General features: G+C 40.9%; 1 protein-coding gene across 2 annotated transcripts in view; it reads right to left on the bottom strand.

The window, feature by feature from the left end:
- The window catches only part of TENM3 (teneurin transmembrane protein 3), a 1,530,681-nt gene that overhangs the window by 1,097,331 nt on the left and 413,037 nt on the right, over positions 1-20,313 (bottom strand). For both annotated transcript variants that reach the window (XM_040333815.1, XM_040333823.1), the window contains exon 4: positions 17,425-17,722. In XM_040333815.1, coding sequence (XP_040189749.1) covers positions 17,425-17,656 — 232 coding nt within the window. In that variant the 5' untranslated portion in view covers positions 17,657-17,722. The remainder of the gene's footprint in view (positions 1-17,424; positions 17,723-20,313) is intronic.

Below are 20,313 nucleotides of genomic sequence, written 5' to 3'. Positions count from 1 at the left end.
GTAATCTATTTTGTTGTGATTATACGTAGGACTATAGTGCAGATAGAGTTTCTTTTATATTTTAATAATTGCTCGGGAGTAGAGTTGAGCGGACACCTGGATGTTCGGACCCGAACTTTAAAAAAAAAATTCGGGTTCGGGAACCCAAACCCGAACTCCGAACCCCATTGAAGTCAATGGGACACGGACTTTTAGTAAAAGTCCCCTTCCTAGGCTTCCCCAGTGACGTAGCAGAGAGTGCGGGGTCACGTGACGGGTGGCCCTGCCTCCCCTATATAAATAATGTCACAGCTTCAGCGCGTCATTCGCTGGGCTGTGTCCAGTGGTGAGTGGAGGTCGGAGATGCTGCGCTCTGGATGGATGGATCTTCTCATCGCTGGAGATCACCCGCACCCGTCGCTGGATCACCCGCACCTGTTGCTCGATCTCCTCATCGCTGGAGATCACCCGCACCCGTCGCTGGATCAGGACAACATTGGAGCAGGAAGCCGGGAACGATTGGATTATCACCGCTGGAGTTTTTTTCTTTTTTTTTATTAATAAAGGACTTTTTTCTACAGTGTGTGTGTGTGTTTTTTTTACAAGAATTTACCCTTCCTTCGTGAAATGGTAGGGGTACAGTGTACCCCATTACCATTTCACACAGGGGGGGGGCAGGATCTGGGGGTCCCCTTTGTTAAAGGGATCTTCCAGATTCTGATAAGCCCCCTGCCCACATACCCCCACAACCACTGGGCAAGGGTTGTGGGGATGAGACCCTTGTCCCCATCAACATGGGGACAAGGTGCTTTGGGGGGGCACCCCAAAGGACCATTCCAATGTTGAGGGCATGTGGCCTGGTGCGGTTCAGGAGAGGGGGGCCGCACTCTGTCCCCCCCTCTTTTCTGCGGCCGGCCAGGTCAACGTGCTCGGATAACGGGTCTGGTTATGGATATTTAGGGGGAACCCCACATAATTTTTTTTTAATTGACAGGGGGGTTCCCCTTAATATCCATACCAGACCTAAAGGGTCTGGTTATTGAATTTGGGGGGACCTCCGCGAATTTTTTTTTCCCGAACTCCGAACCCGAACTTTCAGCAATTATTCGGGTTCGGGTTCGGGAAAAACCCAAAGTCCGTACCGAACCCGAACTTTACAGTTCGGGTTCGCTCAATTCTACTCGGGAGCTAATAGAAAAAATTAAATTAGTTAAAAAAAAATTGAAGGGCCCATTGACACTTTTGAATGTGTTTTAACTCTGGTCTGTAACCTTAAAGTGTTTGTTACCCCAACATTTCATATTCCATTATATGTGTCTGCTGTACAATATACTTATATGAGAAAGTATCCTGTTCTCTTTGCATTGCTTCCTTTGTGTGAAATTCCTGGTGTTCCTGCTAGCCCTTTCTGCTTCTCTGCAGGAGAACACACCGTGGTCAGTTCCCTAGCTGTGCTGGAAACTCAGCCTGCTCTTCTCCAATGATTACACTTGTCCTGACACTCCCCCCCCCACTCTCCCCCTCCTGCACAGCTTATAACTGGGAAGCTCAGTGTACTGTTTATCTTCTCCCCCAGCAGCTGAGAACAGAAGGAATGTGACCATTTATAATAAAGGGGAACATTTTATATATATATATATATATATATATATATATATATATATATATATATATATATATATATATATATATATATATATATATATATATATATATTTATATCTACAGTATCAACAAATGTTTTGCCTTTAATTTTTATTTTAAACTGAATGAATTTGTTTTGCAAAATGATCATTTACAATCTTTTAAAGGGGAATTGCAGTCTGCTCACCACTTTTTCGGGCGTCGCCCAGCATCCGGTGATCTCCTGTAGAGTCACACTTGATCACTTGGCAATCACATAGGGATACCAAAGTGGGGGAGCGCCTTCAGGTCAGCACATCATCCAGGGGACCAACGGGTCCTCCTCTGTTGCGACGAGGAAGCTTGATTTGGACCGTTCCATACTCATCAACTTGGTAAAAAATCCTTTCCTTATCCTATCCTTCCTCAATTTATTTGATAAAAGATATAATATGAATGATTTTTTGTAAATTTTCAGTAACAACCAAAACCTCTGAAGAAGACCTTTAGGGTCGAAACGCGTTAGAACTTATTTGTATATGCTTATGTTCACAGTATCAAGCCTTACAAATATTTGTTGTGTACTGTCAATGTATGGAATTTTAATGCTTTTGTAATACCGCAACTCATATCTTAATATTACTTCCCTTTCCCCTCTTTGTACGTGTTATCCCAAATAAAAACTTTTATACACATTGCATCCAAACTTTTTACTTGAGCTGCCTAAAAACCCCATTGGGGAAATTTCTCTGATGATATAAAAAACATCTTTGCCTTTCTGAAGCTTCCATCCAACCACTTTGAATATATATACTATGATTCTGTACTTGCCAAATATACTGCAGAAATCTCTCTCCACTGAGTCTGGCTGCAACCATTTTAACTGTGGGCAGCTGAAGCTGCTGCCTGTTCACTTCCTGGATTTACACAGACAAACAGAGGCACACCTCCAGCTCTGCATCTTTCATTGGCCCTCTTATGACTCATCCCCCCTCCCTTCCTGGCAAATTATCATGAGAGTGAGAGAGAGAGAGCAGTGCATGATGTCATAAGCCTAGGCTTTTACCTGACAAGAAATAGGAAGTGGGCTGTATAAGGTATTTCCTGGCAGAAAAAAATATATATATTTTACTATCCAAAGTTAAAACATCAAGGGCAGAAGATTTAATAGATGGAAAGTTGAAAAAATGACTGAAGATCTGCTTTAGCCTGGCTAATAAAACCAACCATAATCCGCTTGCAAATCTGGAGCAATTTTTAGCTGTTTATTTATGTATTTATTTATTTTCCATATAAGGCCCCATTCACGCGTACGGATCCCATGAGGATTCATACCTTTATTATCCGATTGCTCAGCTGGGATCGCTCCGTTGATCCCCACTGAGCCGGCAGATGACAGGGTGGTCCCTGCACACTATGCAGGGACCGCCCTGTCAGATCTCCGCTCTCCTCTATGGGGGGGGGATCGGATGAACACGGACTGTCTGTCCGTGTTCACTCGATCCAATCCGCAGATCGATGAAGAAATAGGATTTTCCTCCGTCTGCAGAATCGAACCATAGCGGGGTCCGATGAGATCGGGTGTCAGCGGATGTTCATCCGCTGACACCTGCTATCCCATAGGGATACATATATGTCCATATTGCATCTGAAAACGGATGGATGAAATACGGACATACTGTCTGCACGTGTGAAAGGGGCCTAACTAGTTTAGTTTGGGCTTTTAGAGTGAGGGCAGAACTGCCAAACTGGAAAAATAAATATTAAAGTACCTTCTATTTCTCTATACAAACAGTTTAAACATTAAAATAAGGTGCTTGGTGTTCAGAGCTGCTGTGACACAATGGAAAGGTCACAGGCTGCAGTGCACTTCAAGCCTAATGCCGCGTACACACCATCACTTTATGTGATGAAAAAAAATGACGTTTTTAAAAACGTCACTTTAATTGACTGTGTGTGGTCGAAAACGTCGTTTTATGTCTTGTAAAAAACGACCAAAAAAAATTGAAGCATGCTTCAATTTTATGTGTCGTTTTTCAAAAGTGCACTTTTTACTTCACAGAAATTGACCGTGTGTAGCAAAAAACGTAGTTTTCTAAGACGTTTTTTCATCCACGCATGCCCAGAAGCTACTTATGAAGCAAGCTTCAATGGTAAAACGTGGTGGAACGTAACCTCACTTTGCAAGAACATTGTGAGAAAACGATGGTGTGTAGGCAACTTCGTCTTTGAAAATTGAAGTTTCAAAAACGTCATTTTTTACTTCACAGAAAGTGTCGTTTTTTTTCATCACATAAAGTGATGGTGTGTACGCGGCATAAGGCCTCATGTACACTGCTGCTGGTAAACGGATGTTTAGGAGCAGTTGGGCATTTTTTTCAACTGCTCCTGAACTATCCTCTATGTTATCTTATCAGTACATGTACACAGGGTTGGTAAGTTTTCAACAGTGCAACAAAGTAAAAATATACTACTGTGCACTTTGTCAGTCCAAAGTTTTAGTAATTTCCCAACATGCACCAATGACATATGATATGTTTTTAATGGCTCTTTGTCATTTAACTGTATTATGTTCATTTTTGAGGACAATTTACATAATGCAGTAACATTTCATACATGGGAATAGGAACACACTGCTGACAGTTCTAAAAAAATATATGTTTGTATGTGTGACAGTAACTATACATTGCATTTCAGCTACTACTCAGAATGTAGTGTTAATGGTAGAGGTTTCAGTGTTGCATGACAGTTTCACTCTAACAAACAGAAGTAAGCCACGTTTCAGTGCAGAAAAATGCCGTACATATTAATAAGAAAAAATAATTGCACTTGGCACAAAGACATATTGTTACCACCTGCAAGCAGACCATTTGGCTCCACTCCTCTAAATAGTACATGATTGCTTCTCAGATATCCCTGTTTTCCATACCATTACCAAATATAAAGTGAAATAAATCATGAGATATGTGAGACATATGTACGTAAATAAATAATGTTCCCGTTTCCTTTTTTGTTCCAAAGGCTGCCGTGTGTAGTGGGGCAGAAATTGCATGTTTATAATTCCAGCTCCGGGACAATCCATCAAGTAGTGGGAGTGAAGATCTGAGAATTACTGAAACAAATGCAGTATTTATTTGCCTGTATGTATTGATGTAGTCTTCCTTTTATTCTGAGGGATAAAATTGCAAGTATATTAAAAAACCATTGTGGATTTGACCTGTGGGAAAGCAAGAGCATAAGGCTGCAGACTGCACGAACCACAATAGACCTAGGGCCTTTACAAAGATTTTCATTTAGGAAATAAGAGTATAAATTAATTAAAGCTTTTGTGCAATTAACTGTTTCAGAATAAGAAGAACACATAGAAGTCATTTTTTTTTTCAGCCACAGAAGTCGCCCATACACATCTTTTTATAGGGCTTTTCAGATGTCGATGTAAATGTTTTCAGACACAGGGATGACCACCAACTACATATTTTTAGGAATTTCCAACAGAAGGATGTATGGGTAATGGATGTAGCAGTAATTTAATTTGGCACTTGCAACCATTCTCTTTCTGTTTCCACTCCACAATTTCCTCTTCTGGTCATTATCACTGAAAGTACCAACATTAAGACGGAGAACTGTATAGTGTGTAGTCTTCTCTCGTGAAGCCGGAGATCTACATTACAATCGACCTTAGAAGGCGGAGAAAACATTCAGTTAACCAAAACCCCTTTTCTGGTGCTTAGGTAATTTGGGGCCCAATGTAAAATGTGAGATAAGGTCCTTAGCATCACCTTCCCATAGCACAAATGTCTGATGCAATATGATAAACCTTTGACTGCAGTCCAATAATTTAGAGAGGAAAAAAAAGGTGGGGGGGGGGGGGGGCTGCTCACATTAAAAATCATCCCCAGTTTATTGTAGCATAGTGATGCACCAACATTCCACCTGGTGCTAAATAACCCTAGCCTGCTGCTTGTATGCAAGAGTGTATCTGTGAACTGGGATTGTAAGAGTAACTGGGGAATATTACAGTGAATATGGTGGTTGAAGGTGGTAGGAAACTGGGGTGACAGAATGAGGGATACAGAGCAGAAAAACGTCTTGTGAGACTAAACTAATAATCTAAGAAAGTGGAACCTTAACAGCTGTTGTGCAAATCTGGACCCTGTTAGCCTGAGGTTGTGAAGTCCTTAAATGCCTTGAAGTTTCTGGAGAAAGTAAAAGATTTTACTACTTAATCCACAGTAGGGTATTAGCATTTCGTGGAACATATAAAGGATGATCAATATGGTGCTACATGGTATACTTAAAGTGTTACTAAACCCTCTTTTTTTTTTACATTAAAATAACAAACATGTTATACAACATGTTTGTCATTTTAATGTAAAAAAAAAAAGGTGCACCTGGCAGGAGGGAGGGGCCAGGACCGCCGGACTGAGAATACCGACAATAGTTTTGTACATTCTTCTCAGATCGGCAGCCCTGGCCCCTCCCTCCTGCCAGGTGCTCCCAGAGAAAGCAGCTTGGGGGCACCCAAGCAGGTGGATTTTCAAGCCGCCACTCTGTGTGTCTATTCACACATGGAGCCATGGCTAGATCCCGCCCTCTCTGTCTCCTGATTGGCTCACTTGTTGAAATTCTCAGCAGCGAGAGACAATCAGGAGTGTGAGTTCCACGGAGAGCCAAGCCAAGGACATTTCAGGATTGAGAGGGGGCTCAGGTAAGTATTGGGGGGAGAGCTGGAAGGGCTACTGCACACAGAAGATCTTTTACCTGCATGCATAGAATGCATGCAGGTAAAAAACCTTGTACCTTTACAACCACTTTAAAGTGACGTATGCCATTCTTCTTGCTATTTTCTCTAACAGTATACGTGTATAAAGTCTGTTGTACACTTTTTATTGCTCTTTCTCACGTCACAGTTTTCTAGTGATTCTTACATAACAGCTGTGAAAGCTCAGTGAAAAAAATCAACTTTCACATTAGCTCCCTTCATCCCTTTTTGTCATTGTATTTAGACTGTTTATAAAAGTTTAGTTTTCAGAAGAGCTTAAAAAAGCTTACTTAAAAATACTCTACCCACAGATACGGTAAGATGAGATTGCAAGATGAATGGCATGTTTTGCTTTAACTGAACTTCTTCTCCTGCTACCCATGTGTGCCCTCACTAGGTAGTTCATAATTAAATACAATGTATAAAATTACACCAGATCCCTTTATGTAAAATAATGCAGGAATGGAGATAGTTGTTAGCTCTAACAAGCTTTGACCTATCTTTAGAAAGTTTAAAAATACTATGATTAATGTTTCCAAGACCCTGATCTAATTTTATTGCTGGCAGACCTAGGACACAAATGTAGCAGAACTCTGTGTCATCCTCTATATTATGGTAAGTAGGTACACTGATATATTACGGTACTAGGCATAATGACATTTGATGGTCAAGGTACACCATAGCTGAGAAGCTATATCACGCAACATCAAGTTCAAACTTATTCTACATCTGCAGTCTATTCACATCAGTTCATTTTTTTATTTTATTTTTGGCTTTCACCCTTAAATATTTTCCATCTAGCCCTTAATCAATCAGCTTCTCTTTTTATGATTTTCATTACCCTTCCAAACCTCTGATTCAGCCACATTTTTATTCCTTATTCCTGTAATTTCCAAACTTGACTGCTTCAGCTGTTATTTTCCAGGTTACACTTTTATATTTCTTATTTAAACTGCGGGATAGCTGTTTGTGGACTTAGCTAAAAGTTTTCACTTGTAGAAATGTGATTGCAAACTGTAAGGTAACAAAGGAGACTGAAGGAAAGGTTTGAAAAACTGTATTGAGAAAAATAATAGGACTTCTATTGCGGAATTCCTTCTACCTAAGTGATGCATTAAGTGTCATTACATCATAGTCCACCAGTCATGAGCTTGCAAACAGAAAATAAGCTACATTTTACAAGAACTGCAGGGAATCTTATGAGTGTTCTTTGCAGCCCTTTCCTGCAAAAGTACAGGGGTGGTCAAATGATAGGAAACTAACTCATAAGGATAAGGAGTAAATGTAGTAGCAGAACTCCCAGAACGATTGCTAAGAATTTTTACTGGCATAATGATTGGTCATTTTGTTTAGCCAGTCTTGTGGCCCACACGCCCTTTGCCACACGAGATAGTCAGGAATATGACTGTGCTATTTATTAATTGTACAGATTTCTGTGTAGCCTGCTGTTAACTAGACAGATGCGATGATGCTGATTTTTTTTCCAATGAGTAGTTAGATTACACCAAAAGCTGATAACAGAAGAAATAGGATTGTTACCAGTCTGTGCGGTGTGTCAAAAGTGAATGAATCACAAGAGTGGCTGAATTATGAATACTTTAACGCCTTGTACACACGGTCAGACCAAACCGATGTGACTGGTCCGTCAAACCGTTTTCATCGGTTCACCTCTGAAGTGGCCGTGCGGCCTGATATGTGTACACACCGTCAGTCCAAAATCCGATCGGGTCAGAACGCGGTGACGTCAAACACACGACGTGCTGAATAAAACGAAGTTCAATGCTTCCAAGCATGCGTCAACTTGATTCTGAGCATGCGCGGGTTTTGAACCGATGCTTTTCTGTACTAACCATCGGTTTGGTCCGATGGGGCACGGTCCATCGGTTCGGTTTTGAAGCATGTTTTAAAATTTTGGACCAAAGGAAAACAGACCGGTGGCCTATACACATGGTCGGTTTTGGTCCGATGAAACTGAACTTCGGTTCATTCTCATCGGTTCGGTCCGACCGTGTGTACAAGGCCTCACAGGTAAAATAGTTCATGTGTATGAATTCTTGCTGGGTATTTGCCATTATAATTGTATTTGGCTTGAAATTAGAGGCTAACCTCTGCTCCTGCTTTCCTATGAATTCACATTTTGGTCAATATGGCAGGAAATACATTTTAACGAATGCTTGAAAAACCAAGTTCAAAGTAAACCTTTCTCAGCCTGTTAAGTCTGTTATTTTCATAACTGACCTTATAGATTAGTAGCAAGTTTAAATCGACATTATACAATCATGGCTTTTAATTAACATCAATTTAAAAAAAACAACCATTATAGCAGTGCTAATGGATATACTTCTGGTCTCAAGCACCAGGCGCCTTTAATAGTGATGATATATTGGGAGACAACTGAATCAATACTCAGCAAACAATGTACAATAGGATGGCAACTCAAAATCCAGTGCAAGTGTTTTGTCTGAGTGTGCTGGTTCTTAATAAAGCGATTTTAGTGATTCCTTTAGTGCTGTGTTTTTAGGAAGTCTTTTTATATTCTCCGTAAATACAGAGGAATGCTTTAATAAAAAGCCTAAGTGTTTTCCACAATTTTGAATTGGTGCTAATTTTTTTTTTAAATGAGAAGATTTTTTCTCTATTTATTTCTACTTTTTTCATCGCCATTAACCTCTTTGAAGCAAACACGGGTGTAAATTTGTCGTCCTGTATTTTTCTTGGATTCATTACAGGGATTTTATACTTTAGTTGTGCATTCACTGAATTGCTGCTTAATAATTAAAAGATAGGTTTTCATGCTATCATTCACTGCAATGGAGCCCATTCTTAGCCTTGACATATTATTGCATGAATTGCCGGAAGGAAGTGTATGCAAATTAGAGGGGTCTCAGTGTTCACTTTGTTTAGCTGTGTAATTCATTTTATATAATTTTACAGGAAAGCTGGACAATACCTGGTCACCAGATCTCCATAGAGAGTGAAATAATCTCTTGGGCAACTGAGTTACTGACAACTATTGTTGCTGGGGAGGCAGATACTGTGGTGTGAGTTCACGGGGCACAAGAAAAAAGGAAAACAGCCTGGGAGAAGAAAGGGCACCAAGCAGGGATAACACCTGGCTGCCAGCAGGGCCTTCACTGAGCTATGAGTTCACAAGCATGGACAAAGGAGAAATGCTCACCAAGGACAACACCTGGCCACCTGCAGCACCCACACAGAGCTCCTCTGTCTGCTGCTCTGCACCCACCCACTATTAATACCACACTTGATTTAAAATAGTCCTTTCCAGATACTCCAATTAATGGACAAAGAGCGCTTCAATATTATAAACTTAGAGGGCTCCTATTATGTAAAAAGCGAGTGTGGAATGGAGGAGAGGGGTTATAATGCATGATGTCAGAATTCAGTTACAGGGTGTCAGAGAACACCAACCTGCCATTTGGATATAGAAATGTGCAAGTAAGAAGACATTTGGCTAATATAAATGTGCATGTCGGAAGATGTTTGGCTAGTTTGAAGGAGGGGGGTGATTTTGCAAGGAGGTTTTTACCCCCCACTTTTCCCCCTTTTCTTCCTTAGGGGCATATTGCGGCATTACATATCCTTTGGACACTTTAGAACATCATATTTAAACTATTGATTAATCGTTAGGTTAATAGGTTGTAACGTCTTGACATTCCTTCACTGAAATTGACTTCCCCTCAGGTTATCCTTCAGGGGGGAAGGTGGGAGGGACACAAGGGGCATTAAGATAAACAACTTGGGTCTGGCCCAACTGGGACACCTAATGTATAATTAGGAATCAGTATGTTCCCCATGAGGTACCAGCAAGGATGAGCTACATACTGTCATGAGAATCCCCTAGCTTTCCCATCCTCCTCACTTTTTTACCCGCTAATACCCTTAAGCCCACCCATATTTTAGCTTCCCCACTCTTGATTCCATAATAATTCATATTATCCCCAACAGGTTATGCCCCTTTATGGGCTGTTTAATTTCAATTATACTGGTTGTGTTATTAGCATAAATTGCTAGTATTCATTTCTATCACCTCATATACAAGGACGTTGCTGTCGTAGCAGCATATTGGTGCCTCTACCTGACCAGGAGACATGGTTTACCACTCTCCCCTGGAAAGGGATGCTTCTTCTCTGGCAAAGACTTTTCGAAAATGTTAGAGGAATTGTTGGGACTTGGTTTCACCGCTCCTCTGGAGATAGTTATATCTCCTCTTCACTGGTATTTGCTTAACTTTTCTCTTTCTGTTGCTCATACTTTACTTTCTTCTAGATGTCCTTCTGGAAACTCTCAAATCCCAGACCTGTATTCCAGACACCTGGGCAATTCATTTGACTCCCTCTTATGAGGCCTACAGATAAATGATTGTATTTTGATTGTCCTCCCCCTCGATCTGACAAACTGCCTCCCCCTTTACGAATAGTGTCCCATAACACACAAGGATTGAACTCCCAGGTCAAAAGGCAAACGATTTTTCAATACTACCACAACCATAAGATTGATGTGATCCTGCTCCAGGAAACACACTTTTCAAGAACTTACAACCCCAAGTTCATTCATTCTAAATTTCCCACTTTTTTTCCTAGCTAATGCGGAAGATAAAACAAAGGGTGTAGCGATTCTCTTCTCGCACAAATCCAAATTCACACTCCAGCTAAAACATAAGGACCTGGAAGGTAGATTCATCAGTGCTGCATGATAAGCTTTACTCCTTAGTTTCTTACTATGCTCTCGAGGCCAAGCTATTTTTTTTTTAGTACATGTTCCAGAAACTGGGTCCCTTGCTTGAGGGCACAATTGTGGTGGGAGAAGATTCCAACTCATCCTTTGACAAAAAGCACCCGCCGAGTACTCAAACAAACCCGCCCTCCCAAACAAAGCTTACAAATTGTTAATTTATTGGTGGATAAGTCTCGCAGACATCTGGAGAGAACTCAATCCCCAAACATGGGACTATACCCACTTTTTGCATGCACACCAATGCTTTTCCAGAATCGACCACATCTTCCTGTCAACCACACATATACCCTTAGCGCACAAATCATTCATAAGAGATACAGTATGGTTAGACCACTCTGGAGGCTTAATGAATCAATACTTAGTGACCCGGTAAGAACTATTGAAATTAAAAAAGCCCATCAATGACTATTTCTCCCTAAATGACACCATTAAATTCTGTGGGCGGCCCATAAAACTACCATCAGAGGGAAACTCATCCAGATCTCATCCCAAATCAGACAAGTTCATAGAGTAGACATAGATAAACTAGAAAAGGAATTCCTAACTATTAGCAAGCAACATAAGAGAGACCCTAAATATATTCCTGCCACCATACTAGATGAGGCCAGACTAACGTTAAATCTCGCACTTACCTCAAGTGCGGAAAAGAGCTTACGATGGAGTGGGGCGCGATTTTGCCAAATGAGAGATAAAATGGACTCAATGATAGCAGCTGGTCTAACTCCTAAGCTTTGTTCTAAAACATTACTAAGAATATGCCTCCCAAATGGCTCTGGGACGCACAACTCTAAGGCCGCGTACACACCATCGGTCCAAACCGATGAAAACGGTCCGTCGGACCATTCTCATCGGATGGATTGACCATGTGTACGCGGCCTTAGAGAATTATGGGCGCCTTTCAGGATTTCTATAAAATTCTATATAGGGGCACAGGGAGACCGAACTAGTCTTGACTCCTATTTAGACTCTCTACCTATTCTCAAACTGGAAGAACGTCATATAGAAAGATTGGAATAACGGTGGAAGAATTAGCCTTGGTCATTAAAATCTTAAAATGGGGGTCTGCTTCTGCACCAGTTGGGCTCTCCAACCCCTACAATAACAAGTTTGAAACCATTCTATCTCCATATCTAGCATGATTCTTTAACGCTTTGAGGAAGGGAGTGACCCTGGAACGCTCACTTCTTTTATCTATAGATTTACATAAAGCCTTTGACTCTGTCTCCTGACCTTATCTATTCAATACATTACCATGTTGGGGGCAACAATCTAAGAGCATTATACTCGTATAGTGAAGCATGAGTACATCTTCAGGGATGCTACTCTATTTACAATCTCAAAAGGCACATGACAGGGATGCCCCCTATCCCCCCTGATCTTTCCAGTAGCGATCAAAACTTTAGTCATAGCAATCAGGAACCACCTGGATATACATGGCGTAAACGCTGTGGCCCACAATCACACAAATGCGCACTCTTTGCAGATGATCTGCTACTTTTCAACACATCACCACTAATCTCTCAACCAAATGTCTGTCGTCTACTAGACGAATTCGGAAACTCATTAGTTTCCCAGATAAAAAGACACTTCATCTTTGCATTGCATGATTCTAACATTCCCTACCTAGGGGTACACCTACCATCCAGAATAGACCAGATATATGCAACCAATTACCCGCCATTATTTAAAAGATTGGAATCGGATTTGCGTGAATGGTCTCAACTAAATCTGTCATGGCTAGTTAGGGTTCATGCTATAAAGATAATATTGCTTCCACATATTCTCTACTTTTTTCAGTCTCTACACATACATATTTAGATGGATCAGTTGTGATGCTTCCAGGCGAAAATTATAGCCTTTGTTTGGGGATCAAAGGGGCACAGACTAGCTAAGGGGGTCCTCTTTCGAGCCCGAAACAAGGGAGGTATGAGACTAACTAACCTACTCAGATATTACCAAGAGGCCCAATTAGCCCAGATGTCAATTGTCTACTCCCAGATTGTAAAACTTGATTGGGTGCATATGAAAAGGGAAGCTGTATCACAATACACGCTAGATTTACTACTGTGGAGTCACCAGAGTAAACGACCTGCAATTCTTGCTCCAACATTATCTCATTTAATGACAATATGGGACAAACTCAAAATTAATCCAGAATTGGTTTCCCCAATTTGGCTGCTAGCCCATATCTTCCACAATCCCCTATTCCCCCAGGCATGAACATTGGGGCCTTTTGGTGGTGGCTGAACAAGGGATTGTAAAGAATTGGTAATTTTTTTTATTAATCTCTCACTTCCTACACCATATGAACAATAGTTCGGACAGCTTATGGAGCAGAGGGGAGGGATCACAGTGCTATACAAGTTATTATCAGTAGAGCACAGTAAAACAAGCTATATGTTGGCCTGGGAAAGAGATCTCAAACCGGAATGGGAGTTGGACAAATGGAGTAAAAATGTGGTCAAACCGAGGTATACTCAATGTATCTCTGATAGAGGCAGACCCAAAAGTTCTATCTTGATGGTACATGGTTCCCCTAGACTCGCAAAATTATATCCTTCAACTTCCCCCCTATGCTTCAGAGGATGCAAACACATAGGCACCATGTTACATGTTTGGTGGGAATGCCCAAAACTAAGAGGGTTCTGGAACAGGATCTTTGCAATAATCAGAAAGACTACGGATCTTTCCATCCCTCAGTCCCCCCACATAGCTTTACTGAACTTCCCAAAAGTAAAGACCTTTAAAAGTAAAAGGAGCCTTGTTCCCTTTATCCTCCTAGGAGCTAAAATAATGATAGCGAAAGCATGGAAACAGCCCACGGTATCTAGTAACCAGGCAAAACAAAAATCCTATGATTTTTCTCATATATCTCCTTCCTTACCTGTCCTCTTCTTCCTTTCTTTCTCTTCCTATTCTCCCTCCTTTATACCATCTTTTCTAAATATTACCTTGTACAGCGGGTAGCTGACTATAGAAGGACAGTGTGCTGACCCTCTTCTCCATGACACAGCTAGTACCCATTTAGGGTGTCAGGAGGTGGGTGACACTTCCCCTCCTTATGTTTGGAAGTTGATCCTGTGCCCACTAACCAAAGGTGTCTATGTCTATGACTTTGATAAACAGTATTTTATATGTTGCCTTACTACGGATTTACTGTTCCAAAGGGGCTGATTTACTAAAGGCAAATCTACTTTGCACTGCAAGTGCAGTCACTGTAGATCTGAAGGGAATATCTGAAATGAGGGGAGCTCTGCTGATTTCTATCATCGAATCATGTACAAACAAAAATGCTGTTTTTTATTTTCCTTGCATGTCCCCCTCACATCTACAGCGACTGCACTTCCAAGTGCACTTGTAGTGCAAAGTGGATTTGCCTTTAGTAAATAAACCCCAATGTATAACATAATGCACCAATGTTTCTTTATTCTTTCTGAAAAAATGCAATAAAAACTATTGAAAGAAAAACGACAGTACAGTGTTGCATGACTGAATAATTATCATTCAAAGTGCAACAGAACTTAAAGCTAAAAATTGGCCTGGGCTGGAAGGGGGTAAAAGTGCCAAGTATTGAGGTGGTTAAACAAGAGAGAATAATGGTGTACTGCAACCCATATTAACTAACTCGTAAGCAATAAACAGTGAAAAGTTAAAATTGACTGCCTCTTACCAATGTCATGCTTTTCCCATAGCAACATAAATGTATTCATGACACATAATACAGTTAATATCATTCAAAAAAAAATTGGTAAGAGAGGAATCTTTTCTAATATGTATTGAATATATTGTAGTTTTTAAACTTTCCATATTAGTATTGACTTATTTTGTATGTAACACATATACAACAAATATAATTGGGAACGTGCAGATGCCTTGTGCAGGCAAATCAGTTCCTTTGTATTTTGAGAGGAGTCTGAATCCTAGACACAGGCTGTACACAGGGCTTTACATCCTGGAGCTAAGCTCCACCACTATTAATCAATACTTTTGTGGATAGTAGAGGCTCTGGCATATGACAGTTTAATGACAGTGGCATAGATCATGTGAAACTCAATAGTAGCAGTGTGTTGGAAAATAGTCCCCCCTACCACTGTATACACCTTTTGTTTTTGATGTCCTCAAATGTGACAACCTTTCACCTTTTTCAAAAAATTATACTGAAATATTTTTATGTGCCTTAAATTCTATGTTTACTGCAACTTTAATTGCTACTTTTTGGCTAATACATTTAAATACATGTTACACAATTTTTGTATTAACAGTCAAAGGAAAGCCCCACCCTGCAACACCCCTCCTCCACCATTATACACAAAAAGAGCTTAAAAAGCTAAATTGGTGCTGTCTAAACTCAGGACATTAAATGGGACTCCATCGCTGCACATACCCCTGGTTCATGGCTCCATTAGTCACTTTGTGGCACACCATGATGCACCTTGTGTATGTTGCAAAACATCAGATTTCAGTCAGCATGGGATTTATTAGGCAGCTCACTGATAAGCTTAACCACTTCAATACCGGGCTTTTATACCACCTCCATACCGGGCCTATTCTGGCACTTCTCTCCTACATGTAAAAATCATCATTCTTTTGCTAGAAAATTACGCAGAAACCCCAAATATTATATATGTTTTTTTTAGCAGACACCCTAGGGAATAAAACGACGGTCATTGCAACGTTTTATCTTGCACTGTATTCGCGCAATAATTTTTCAAACGCCCTTTTTTTGGAAAAAAATTGTTTCATGAATTAAAAAAATAACAAAACAGTAAAGTTAGCCCAATTTTTTTGTATAATGTGAAAGATTATGTTACACCGAGTAAATAGATACCTAACATGTCACGCTTTAAAATTGCGCATACTCATGGAATGGCGCCAAACTTCGGTACTTAAAAATCTTCATAGGCAACGCTTTAATTTTTTTTTACAGGTTACCAGTTTAGATTTACAGAGGAGATCTAGTTCTAGATTTGTTGCTGGCACTCTAACGCACGCGGCGATACCTCACATATGTGGTTTAAACGGCGTTCACATATGTCGGCGGGACTTACGTGTGCGTTCGCTACTGCGCGCGAGCTACCGGGGACAGGGGCGTTTTAATTTTAATTTTTTTTTCTTTTATTTATTTTTTTACTTATTTTTTTCTTTTTTTACACTTTTTTTCTAATTTTTTTTTTTTTTACTTTTATTCCTATTACAAGGAATGTAAACATCCCTTGTAATAGGAAATGTGTGTGACAGGTCCTCTTTATGGAGAGATGCGGGGTCAATAAGACCCTGCATCTCTCCTCCAGGCTGGAAACCATGAGATCGGTGAAAAAAAAATCACGATCTCATGAATACTGTTGCTTACTAGCCGCAATCGCGGCTTTGTTTACTTACGGGGACCCGGGCGTGACGTCATCACATCGCGCCCGGGTCCTCCGACGGTCATAGAGATGACTGGTGACCATCTGGTCACCGGTCATAGAGATGACTGGTGACCATCTGGTCACCAGTCATCTCTATGCTTCCTGCAAGTGCCAGACGATTCTTTCTCCGGGCCCCCGATGGCACGGGAGAGCCCGGAGAAGCACTGGATGGCGGCGGGAGGGGGGAATGTCCCCTCCCGCCGCCTGTAAGAACGATCAAGCGGTGGAACCGCTGCTATGATCATTCTTATGTTGCGCAGAATCGCCGGCAGAACAAAAGGATATCTGGATGATGCCTCTAGCTGCAGGCATCATTCAGATATCCACCCGCAAAGCCCAGGACGTCATTTGACGTCCACCCAGGATGGGAGATCCCATCTGTGGACGTCAAATGACAATGGGCGGGTGTTGAAGTGGTTAAGTTTAGGCTCCCAAAATGGTTGGAGTAGTTCCTGGGATTTTATGCTTCCAAAATGGTTGGAGTAGTTCCTGAGATTTTAGGCTCCCAAAATGGTTGGAGTAGTTCCTGGGATCTTTTGTATGTGGCAGTCTAGGGGAAAATGATTTTATCAGCCGCCAATTATAAATATTCATAGAAATGAGTTTCTTTAAATTCATATAGGACAAATCGAATGACTCATAGATGTTTGAACATCTGAAATATATAAATATGAAGTAAAGGTGGCCATACTTTTTAAAAGCACTTTGGAAAAATATATTCTCTTTATCTAGTAGCTTCTTGTAACACGTAAAGATTTTCTAAGCTGGACATTTCTGTACTTTTGAAGATGTTAAAAATAAAGCTAAAAACATGATATCCCAAGTAACTGATGGGTGAAGTTAGACCTTCAAGCAATAAATGAATGATGTGTATATGACACATGTAGGAACACGTACCTTGTCTGTTATATTCATCTGCTTCTCTGTGAACCAGGTCTTTCACCCGGTTTCCATAGAGCAGCCGTGAAGAATCATGATCAAAAGCTTTCAGGGTTTCGCTTGAGCTGTACGATTTTTGTGTAGGCACTCTACAGTCATCATTGTCCGCTGAAGAATTTGTGTAACGTCTCTCTTTGTCTCGCCGACTTTTTGTCAGGGAACAATAAGGCCTACGTTCTTTTACATCCATATTAAGTTCATTCTGTGTCCACAAGAGTCGAGCTTACTTGAAAATCGCTTCTCACACTCGATTTGTCTACACAGGAGACACAAATGTAAACAGAGAATCAATACAATAACCAAACAAAGGAACAAAAGGTCATGCATGCCATATACAAACACTTAGGATGTTTTGGAACCTTCTTAAAAATCATCATCTGTTCTATCCAAACTGACATTAGACAGTGACACATGCCATGGAATCATGACATTAAATGAGGACATCCGCCTCCACCTAATAAGGAAGGGAGCAGTGGTTAAACTGGTGTAAATCATAGCAACCACTCAGAAATTATCTTTAAAGATTCTTCCTGCTGAAGGGTAAATCAAAGTGTCTTCTATGGGTTACTTTACATCTTTGCCTTCTGATGCTTTAGTCCTTGCATTCATTAGACCAAAAAAACACTACACAGAAGCTGCCAAAATGAAAAAAAAAGCTTAAAAGCACCAGTAGAGTGGGAATTAATACACATGCTTGCTTTGAATTATTTTTGTAAAGATTACACTAAAGTTAATCTGGGAGTATTTCCTATACAGTTTATTATTATACTCCCTTTAGTAGCTATCTGTAGGCAAGTTCTAAAAATGACCATCAATGATGAGTGACTGCTGAAATAATAAGACAGGCCAACTATAGAATGTATAATTTTCAGTTAGAACGAGCACTCTCACAGATTTTCACTGAGGATATTGTAATTAGATAGTTCGTTTTAGATACATCTTAGTCACAGACAGTAGCAGAATTTAATGAGAATACAGGCAATACCTCTTATTGGTTAACATGACCATATTTAAAGCTGAAATGTAATCTGTCCATGCTGTATATTGCCTTCTCTGGTTCCTTCTTTAACACTTATCAACATGCTCATTTTTCATTACATAACTTATTTAGACCAAGTGACTTAATCTTTGGGCCTTCGTGCTTCTTGATACAATGCAGGCAAAGCACGGCTGGTGAGGAGGGTGGGGGATGACAGGGGGCGGTACATAGCTTCCTAAAAACATCCCAGCACCCTGCTTCAGTACACCTCTCAAGAGCCTTCAGCCCTGATGAAAGCAGGGGTTGGTTCTTGGAAAGAGTTAGGCAAATATCAAAATGCCTTGCTGGGTAGATGTCAGTCTGGAAGCATGGGTAATCCCAGGCAGACTGCATTTACATGCAGGCTACCCTAAGTCCTGCATGTGATGCTGAGACTTCATGATTGAAAAAAACTAAAATCCAATGAATGTAATAGGCAGGCAAGATTTGGTAAGGCTGGAAAGGAATGACTAGAAGATACCGATCACCATCCAGCCAGGAAATAAGGAAGGTTCTATCTGACTTGTTGCTTCTAATGCACATTGTAAAAAGCTCACACTGTGCAGTGAAATCAGACTAATTCATTTTAGTACAGGAGAAGAGCCTATGCAACTGTGCAAGACTGAAGGTAAGGCCGGCCACAGACAGTGTGATTTTCTTTCCTGGATCCACGGGTTGCAGGAAAGAAATGTGCATGATTCCATCATCAGCACAGACAGTGCTGACAGGGGAAACCCTCCTGCTGGGCCATTGTCTTCTCCCGATGGGGGGGTGGGGGAAGCCATCCCTTTTGGGAGATGCCAGTGAATATCGCTAGTGGCTATAGCAGTCGCTTGCGATAATCAGAAGCAAATCCGGCATGCTGATTGTACCCAAGTTGATCGATCAACTTGGTACATTCAGCCTGCTCATTGAAGTGTTTGTTAACCTAAAAAAAATATTGATACTGCTCTTTTAAAGCATGTTATACAGCACAGTGCTTGTGCTGTGAAATTTAGCCCCCTGTAAAACCTAAAAAACCTGGCTGATTTTGCCAGTTACTACCCTCCCCTTTGTAAACTTACCACTGTGTATCATGGCTGCTGAGCCCTGACAGTGGTCAGTTTATGTGCCTCCATCATCCAATCATTCCTCTGTCCTCTTCTGTGCTCCTGTGTCCTCCTCTCCCTCCCCTCCCTGCCTGTAAGTCTGTGATCGCCGCTCAAATTACAGTTCCTTTTCTTCACTATCCACTTTGTTTAATTATGTAAGGTGCTCCTTTTTCTGTGCTTGTAAAAATAAGCAGCTATCTACCTGATTTTTAAGTGCTGATTGGCAATCACGTGACCCACCGAATCTCTCCTCTCTCACATGACAGCTGCAGCTGGCGGGCCACCTCTCCTCCTCCCCTCCTGACTGACATCAGCAGGGGATCCTCGGCTCAATAAAGGAGAGAGCTGACGGGTCATGTGATCACTGATCAGCACTTGCAAAACAGATCTATAACTTTTTTTTACAAAGCACAGACACAGGAGCACCATACATAATTAAACAGAGAGGATGGTGAAAAGTGTATATAGTGGCTTAACAACCACTTTAATGGTTCGAATCTCGGCTAGTTCAGCAAGAACCATTGGAATCATGTATGGCCGGACTAATGTCGCGTACACACGATCGGTCAAACCGATGAGTACAGTCTGATGGACCATTTTCATCGGACTAAAAAAACGATCGTGTGTGGGCCCCATCGGTTATTTATCCATAGGTTAAAAAAAGCAATCTTGTTTTAAATTTAACCGATGGATAACCGATGGATACCTAACCGATAGAAAAGGTTAAAAATCCACGCA

The sequence above is a fragment of the Rana temporaria genome, chromosome 1 (assembly GCF_905171775.1).
Source record: "Rana temporaria chromosome 1, aRanTem1.1, whole genome shotgun sequence".
NCBI lineage: Eukaryota > Metazoa > Chordata > Amphibia > Anura > Ranidae > Rana > Rana temporaria.
Note: the sequence above shows the minus strand (reverse complement) of the source record. Positions and strands in the feature narration are given on the sequence as shown.